Source organism: Mytilus trossulus, chromosome 2, assembly GCF_036588685.1.
Source record: "Mytilus trossulus isolate FHL-02 chromosome 2, PNRI_Mtr1.1.1.hap1, whole genome shotgun sequence".
In the NCBI taxonomy this organism is placed as follows: domain Eukaryota; kingdom Metazoa; phylum Mollusca; class Bivalvia; order Mytilida; family Mytilidae; genus Mytilus; species Mytilus trossulus.
In genome coordinates this window covers 98,469,231-98,477,947 of record NC_086374.1, presented here as the reverse complement: position 1 = coordinate 98,477,947, position 8,717 = coordinate 98,469,231, and the positions used below count along the sequence as shown (strand labels likewise).

The 8,717-nt window shown below is 31.4% G+C and overlaps 1 protein-coding gene across 7 annotated transcripts in view; it reads left to right on the top strand.

Moving 5' to 3' along the window:
- Positions 1–4,903: 4,903 nt before the first annotated feature.
- Positions 4,904–8,717, top strand: part of LOC134708500 (tax1-binding protein 1 homolog B-like) — a 28,230-nt gene continuing 24,416 nt past the window's right edge. For 2 of the 7 annotated variants that reach the window (XM_063569098.1, XM_063569094.1), the window contains exons 1-2: positions 4,904–5,027; positions 6,423–6,478. In XM_063569098.1, coding sequence (XP_063425168.1) covers positions 6,430–6,478 — 49 coding nt within the window. In that variant the 5' untranslated portion in view covers positions 4,904–5,027; positions 6,423–6,429. Of the gene's footprint in view, positions 5,072–6,422; positions 6,479–7,412; positions 7,518–7,857; positions 7,968–8,717 lie in introns of those variants that run through there. The other 5 variants (XM_063569091.1, XM_063569093.1, XM_063569096.1 and 2 more) reach the window with 5 other exon arrangements.

Genomic DNA, 8,717 nt, shown 5'->3' with positions numbered 1-8,717 from the left:
GCTATCGTTAAAGTCATTAAACAGATGTGATTGTGTGATTAAATTAAGTTGGTCTGGTGCAAAATAACTAAGGCGACTTTGTGCGTCAACGAAAACAAGGAAGAATTTGATATGATATTGAGAGAGCGACTGAGCTTGTGCTATCATGCAAGTGTTTAAACAAATTTGACTGCGTGAATAAACAAGTTTGGTCATGTGCCAACTAACAAAGGCGACAAAGCGCTTCAACTAAAACAAGAAAGAATGTGATAAGATATTGAGAGAATTGTGCTTGAGCATGAACTATCATAAAAGTTATTAAACAAATGTGATCATGTAATAAAACAAATTTGGTCTTGCGCAAATTAACAAACGCGACCATGTGCTTTAACGAAAACAAGGAAGAATGTGATAAGATATTAAGAGAAATGTGCTTGTGCTATAGTGCAATGGATTAAAACAAATGTGATTGGGTTAATAAACAAAGTTGGTCTTGTGCAAAATAACAAAGGCGACCATGTGCTTCAACGAAAACAAAAAAGAATGTGATATAACAAAATGAGAAAATGTGCTCGTGCTATCGTGCAAGGGATTAAAACAAATGTGTTGGGTGATAAAACAAATTTGGTCTTGTGCAAAATAACAAAGGCGACCATGTGCTTCAACGAAACCAAAAAAGATTATGATTTGGCAAAAGAAGAAATGAGCTCGTGCTATGATGCTAGTGATTAAACAAATTTGGTCTGGTGCAAAATATTAAAGGCGACCATGTGCTTTAACGAAAATAATGAAGAGAAATGTGCTTGTGCTATCGTGCAATGGATTAAACAAATGTGATTGGGTGATTTAACAAATTTGGTCTTGTGCAAAATAACAAAGGCGACCATGTGCTTCAACGAAAACAAGAAAGAATGTGTATAACAAAATGAGACAATGTGCTCCTGCTATCGTGCAATGGATTAAACAAATGTGTTGGGTGATAAAACAAATTTGGTCTTGTGCAAAATAACAAAGGCGACCATGTGCTTCAACGAAACCAAAAAAGATTATGATATGGCAAAAGAAGAAATGAGCTCGTGCTATGATGCTAGTGATTAAACAAATTTGGTCTGGTGCAAAATATTAAAGGCGACCATTTGCTTTAACGAAAATAATGAAGAGAAATGTGCTTGTGCTATCATGCAATGGATTAAACAAACGTGATTGGGTGATTTAACAAATTTGGTCTTGTGCAAAATAACAAAGGCGACCATGTGCTTCAACGTAAACAAGAAAGAATGTGTATAACAAAATGAGAAAATGTGCTCGTGCTATCGTGCAATGGATTAAACAAATGTGATTGGGTGATTTAACAAATTTGGTCTTGTGCAAAATAACAAAGGCGACCATGTGCTTCAACGAAAACAAAAAAGAATGTGATATAACAAAATGAGAAAATGTGCTCGTGCTATCGTGCAATGGATTAAACAAATGTGATTGGGTTAATGAACAAATTTGGTCTTGTGCAAAATAACAAAGGCGACCATGTGCTTCAACGAAAACAAAAAGAATGTGATATAACAAAATGAGAAAATGTGCTCGTGCTATCGTGCAAGGGATTAAAACAAATGTGATTGGGTTAATAAACAAATTTGGTCTTGTGCAAAATAACAAAGGCGACCATGTGTTTCAACGAAAACAAAAGAGAATGTGATATAACAACAGGAGAAAGGTGCTCGTGCTATCGTGCAAGTGATTAAACAAATGTGATTGGGTGATTAAACAAATTTGGTCTGGTGCAAAATATTAAAGACGACCATGTGCTTTAACGAAAACAATGAAGAATGTGATAAGGTATTAAGAGAAATGTGTTTGTGCTATCATGTCAGTGATGAAACAAATGTGATTGGGTTATAAACCAAATTTGGTCATGTGCAAAATAACAAAGGCGACCTTGTGCTTCAACGAAAACAAGAAAGAATGTGATATAACAAAATGAGAAAATGTGCTCGTCCTATCGTGCAATGGATTAACAAATTTGGTCTTGTGCAAAATAACAAAGGCGACCGTGTGTTTCAACGAAAACAAGAAATAATGTGTATAACAAAATGAGAAAATGTGCTCGTGCTATCGTGCAAGGGATTAAAACAAATGTGATTGGGTGATTTAACAAATTTGGTCTTGTGCAAAATAACAAAGGCGACCATGTGTTTCAACGAAAACAAGAAAGAATGTGTATAACAAAATGAGAAAATGTGCTCGTGCTATCGTGCAAGGGATTAAAACAAATGTGATTGGGTGATTTAACAAATTTGGTCTTGTGCAAAATAACAAAGGCGACCATGTGCTTCAACGAAAACAAGAAAGAATGTGTATAACAAAATGAGAAAATGTGCTCGTGCTATCGTGCAAGGGATTTAAACAAATGTGATTGGGTGATTTGACAAATTTGGTCTTGTGCAAAATAACAAAGGCGACCATGTGTTTCAACGAAAACAAAAGAGAATGTGATATAACAACAGGAGAAAGGTGCTCGTGCTATCGTGCAAGTGATTAAACAAATGTGATTGGGTGATTAAACAAATTTGGTCTTGTGCAAAATAAAAAAGGCGACCATGTATTTCAACGAAAACAAGAAAGAATGTGATATAACAAAATGAGAAAATGTGCTCGTGCTATCGTGCAATGGATTAAAACAAATGTGATTGGGTTGATAAACAAATTTGGTCTTGTGCAAAATAACAAAGGCGACCATGTGTTTCAACGAAAACAAAAGAGAATGTGATATAACAACAGGAGAAAGGTGCTCGTGCTATCGTGCAAGTGATTAAACAAATGTGATTGGGTGATTAAACAAAGTTGGTCTTGTGCAAAATAACAAAGGCGACCGTGTGTTTCAACGAAAACAAGAATTGATTGCAAAAATATATATTTACTTCTAATAAAAATTCAAATGACTAAAATAGACATAATGATTGGTGGGAAATAAACTAATAAACAATGGTTTGTTATAATTAAAAGTTTATAAATTTCAAAACTGTTTCAAGTCAATTCCTGATAAAAAAAAAAAGTGAACTAATCTAAATTGTTGATTAATTAAAGATGATTATTGGAAATTATCAGGTAAATTATAGGCCATACTTGAATACCTTTTACATATTCAAATTTAATATATTCATATTTAATCTTTTTAAGATCTTGTTAATCCATTAATCATTTATCTTTCAGATATAATTTACAGAATCACTTTAAGTAATGTAGATCAAAAGTAATTGGCAATAAATAAATCTATCATCCTTATAAATATCAAACATGGCTAATATACACATTTTGTGTATTCAATTATGAGGTCAAATACTTGTGTATTAAGAATTTGATGCATATTGGAGTGGTTGATAGGTAATGTGGTCAATTTGATTGGCAGTTTAGTAGGTGGGGCCTTGATATTAAAGGTCCACCTTGTCTCTGATTGTTTAGAGATAATGACAGTTGTCAATCATTCTAGTGGAATCAATACCCAATTACCTAATCAAAATGTTTTAAAAAAGCCTGCACATCAACACACCTTATTTACATACATTCTTGAATTATTACATTAGATGTAAGTTTCATTATAATACGTTATTCTGATTGGCTAACATGTTATTCAGTAAACAATTGCATCAGACAATAACATTTATCATGCATGATGACACGAGATCCCACAAAAAAGTGCACAGGTGAATTAAATAAAACTGGATAAAAATCGTGTTTTCATGATTTTTGCTAAAAAAATGTAATTATAAGTATTGAATACTTCTTTTTGAAACTTTAAAGGGTTGTAAAAGCGTTGACCGTGCGTACATTTTTAGAATGAAGCGCTTCCGCGCTTCATACAAAATGTACTTCGGTCAACGCTTTTACCACCCAATAAATTTACAAAAAGAAGCATTCAATTCTTAAATGAACTGCTCCAATAATATACCCAGTTTTTTCAGTTTATTTGTGTATTATGTGCACATACATGAGAACCATAGGGAACTTTATTTTACTGTGAATACATTTAGTAACAGCTAGTAGCTAACCTGTCCTGTTGTTAGGGAGGGTGGTGCCTAAGTAAAGATTTAGAACAAGTTCTAATCTTTCCAAAAAAATAATCAGTAATTTTACAGTCCTTACAACAGAAAGGATGTGTTGGGTCAGCTCCTTCATACCCGCTGCCTACAGTGTTGATTTACTGATACCAGTAGGCGGATCAACGACAATTGCATAACCATTTTACTGAGAAAGTTAGTTATAGGCAAACACAAATAATGACCAGTGGTGAAGATTTTTTTGATTATTTTACTGTACACATGCAGACAATAGATAAGACAATATTTATTTTATTCTTTCCCAAAACATGCATGGTTAAATAAAACAAGTATATACAATTTCGGAAAGAAAAAAAATGTTGTAGCAACCCAATAGCTGACTTTTTTCAACAATTTTATTGTTACATCATGTCAATTATTTAAGGTAGATTCCCTGCTGGTATTTTCTGATGCGTTTTGTTATTTGATTTTGTCATGTGATTATGGACTTTCCAAATTGATTTTCCTCTGAGTTCAGTATTTTTGTGATTTTACTTTTTATAACATTTTTTAAACTTTTTTAACAAATACCAAATACATTTTTGTGTTCGAATTTACGGTTTCAACATGTTGATAACCATTTATGTGGAGATAACTTCTAATGGTAAATTTAAATAAGGCATGTGGAAGATTTTTTTTTTTTAAATACTAGCCTGATAAAAGTTTTTCAGTTTTTTAAAACTAATTTCTCAAATTTTGAGCTTGAATAGCCCAGTGTAAAGTTGTACTTTTTGATAAATGGTTTTAGATGAGTATTTCAAATTCTATTTCAATTTTGAATGAAATATAATACCAATGATTTTTTACGGGAAAATTTGAATTATCTCCCTTGACAGCAAATCTCCTAATCATTAATCACGTGATCATAATTTCCTAAAATAGACATTTTCGTCACAACAAAAACATTATTTGTCATTCTAATAGAAAACACGTATATTGTCTACTTTCGCGACAAAGGTAATTATAAAGGATATTAACTAAACAGACGAATACAGCATAATGTAAGTCGGGGTTTAGACCACGAAACTAGAATGGTCATTATAAGTAATTCGTGTTTTGTCTATCATTTATGTTGTGGAAAAAAATGTGTTGACACATTGACCTATTTGTTGCCAGCTGTTCAGCCATTTGTAGAAAAAGTAAACATTCCGTTTCAATGAAATTTATTTTGATAAGCAAGGGAACAAAATTAAGATAATATGTGTTGCAATAGTAGGCTGTATGACATTTGTCATAAAAGAGATGCCATTTGGAACATGATGATGGAAATTTGAACACAAACTTTATAAGTAGTTGGAAAATTATCATACAAACATTATATAATTAAAAGAAACAGTGGTCCATTTTAGAGTATCAAATGTAAGTTTTTGGCGCATTTTATGGTACCAATACAACTTATCACTATTTGGAATATGTTCCGGTTGTCTCTAGGTTGACTAGTCTGAGATTACTCTGATGTCCAACGGCTGTTATGCCAGACAAGCTGGGGCCGTGGGTCCCATGGCCCCAGCTTGTCTGGCATAACAGCCATTTGGACGTCAGAGTAATCTCGGACTATAGGTTGACTAGAGAATCTGCCCCACTTGATGAACCATGTATGTAAGTATTGTCTATTGATGTCATACAACAATCATGACAATCACTTTTCCATTGTGGCGTCAGATATTTTGTATATATAATAAAAATATTGTAAATATGTAATCATGGTAACTGACACATCTCCATGAATCCCGATAGGAAGTGTACACAGATTCCACTGTTCCCTCGCAGCTCTCAAGGGGTGCTCCATAAACGAAGGAATCTAGGTACTTTTTCATGGTCCTGTAGACGGCAGGTTTATACAGGTTTTACTGTACATTTAAACCTCTTGCTTTCAATCAGTAGTACTGTAAAGCCAGAAGGTTGCTTTTTTGCGTTCCAGAAAATATGATCATGATGATAGATTAATGTTTGAAGTCTTAAGACATTCATGTGTTATACACATATATACAAAAAATGTATAGATATTCACTGGAATTTCATACTCTCTTCTCCTAAACAACATGGCTTAAGGTTTTTTCTGAGCATTTGTCCTTATTTACCTTGAAAATGACATCACAACATCACTTATATGCAATTGCAACTTCTAATATTTAATGCTACACACACTTTTTGTCAGAAACACACAGCCATTGACAGCCATGACAGATGACATTACAAAGCTCAAAATATAATTGCTATAAATTCTATCAAAATTTTAGCAAAACCTATCCTCCAGTAAATTTCTTGAAAATAAAAACAATTCAAACATTTCTGATGAATCCTACATATATTTATTGAATTACACTGAGCTTTTGCATTATTTGCTTACAGATTAATAATGAGATTTGGTATGGATGATGAGCCTGATGTAGACAAAAATGATCAAAGTAAGTATAAGAGAGGCAAAAGATACCAGATGACATTAAAACTCATATAAACCTAAAATAAACTGACAACACCATGGCTATAAACGAAAAAGACATACAAACAAATAGTAGTTCACAATACACAACATAGACACTAAAGACTAAGCAACAAGAACCCAACCAAAAGATATGATTTATATAGAGGCTAGAGAAAACTACAATGTATCTCAATTCACATTGTGTACAAACAAAATTATATTTTCCTAAATGTATAAACATGTACACTATCAACTTGTAATTCAAGTGCATGCATGATACATGTATATGTGTATAATAATGATCTAATCATTAGGTCAACTCATTGTTTATTCTACAAATGTAATTAATCACTGACCAATCAAAATGTGTATGAATAGTCTATTTTTTGTCTTCATGAACTGAAAAAAATGATCACACTTAACTTAAAGACAACAAAAGTAACCTTAATTCTGTGTTTATCTGTGAAAATTTCAAATAAAGATCTTCACTATGAATGGAACTAAAACAATTAAGTGTTAATACAAACAAGTAAAAGAAGTTCAACCCTCAACATTAAAAAATGGTTGGCAGATTTTTACCTTAAAAAGCGATGCAGTAACACCACAATAAATATCAGTTTATCATGTTTATTATGTTATCAGTTCTCAGACTGTTTGCTAATATTCCAATTCTATTTATTGTATAACATGTATTAAACTAGAAAACTTTAAATTTACAAATATAAATAACAGTGACATGTGATTGTATTATATTTAAATAATTATTATCTGTTAACTTATTTTTATTTTATCTATTGACAAGATAAGTAGTGTATGATTAAGATACTTCTTTTTGGTAACAGTTTTAAAAAATTGGTGACATCACTTTAGTAACAAAGAATTGTAGTATTGATTTCCTTCATAAAAATAAGTACTTTTGTTTCATTTTCACACTTTCATTTCCTTGAATTTGATAGACAACAATAAGGATGAACTGACTTACATAAATAGACTCTTTATCATCGGTTTATTGTTTTATTGAGGTAAATTGATATTATAACAATGAAATTTTGTGTAACAGTTTTGATAAGGTAGTACATGTATCTATTTGAATGTTTGATCAAATGTTTTAGTTCAGATATTATCAATACAGCACTTTTTGGTTACTAAGTTAATTTAAGGATAAAATGAATGCAGCATTGTTAATAATTTTTGGTCCATTTGGTTTCATTGGCACTCAGATCTTCTTTGGTTCAGTAGATAAGATTATGTAATGTCTGAAATAGTACCAATTTAAATGTCTATCATGTCTATACACTTACATGAATAAGATTATAGATATGTACACAATGTATATGTGTGTACATTGACTGTTTACTACGTAGGTAAGAGTTTGAAATAACTATTATCACTTCCTTGTATTAATATTTGACATGAAAAATATTATTGAAGGACTTTTGAATATTCCAGGAATTTCTGTTATAAATTTACAGGTACATTTGTATTATATATATTTTTGCCGTGGTAAAGTTGTGTTGGTGTCTTAATCATGTTTATTTAAGTTTTTCTTTAAGTATGTTGAATTTCAAAGTATAAATTTTTGTTGTTTAAAATTTCAAGAGAAGAATCTCTTTTCTTAGAATGAAACAGAAAGTGAAAGTCAACTTCAATCATTTACAGTACAAAAATATAAATGATATCATTGACGTAAATTTTTGGCTACAAGATTTTGTATAAAAATTGGAATAGAGGGGGCTCCAAATACAGGGATATATGTTGTATCACAAAATAAGGTTAAAACAATTGTGCCCACCGAGACAGGTTGTAGATAATATATATTATAGATATAGTGATATGTACAATGTATACAGGGCCATTGCCTCTCAGATCAGAAAGTAGAATTATTACATTGATAAAGTTTAGTAACCGTAAGACTGTTATTGACTCCAGTTAAACATAAATCTTGTAATTTGTTTTCAGGGTTAGGAAGGGTTATATATATATAGCTGCCTAATTTAAAAAGAAGGCAGATTGATCTATTAATACACCTGAAATGTCATGAATATTTTAATTTAAAATCCTGGTTTTTACCTAAAAATACCAGGATCAAATTTTTAACAAAGCCTACAAAAATTGATGAGTATGATCTAAAGTAAATATACTGATGAGAAAGTCAGTAAACGATACATTTGTATTGGTATGGACATCTTGCAAGTTAATTGACAATATTCAGCTTTTATGAC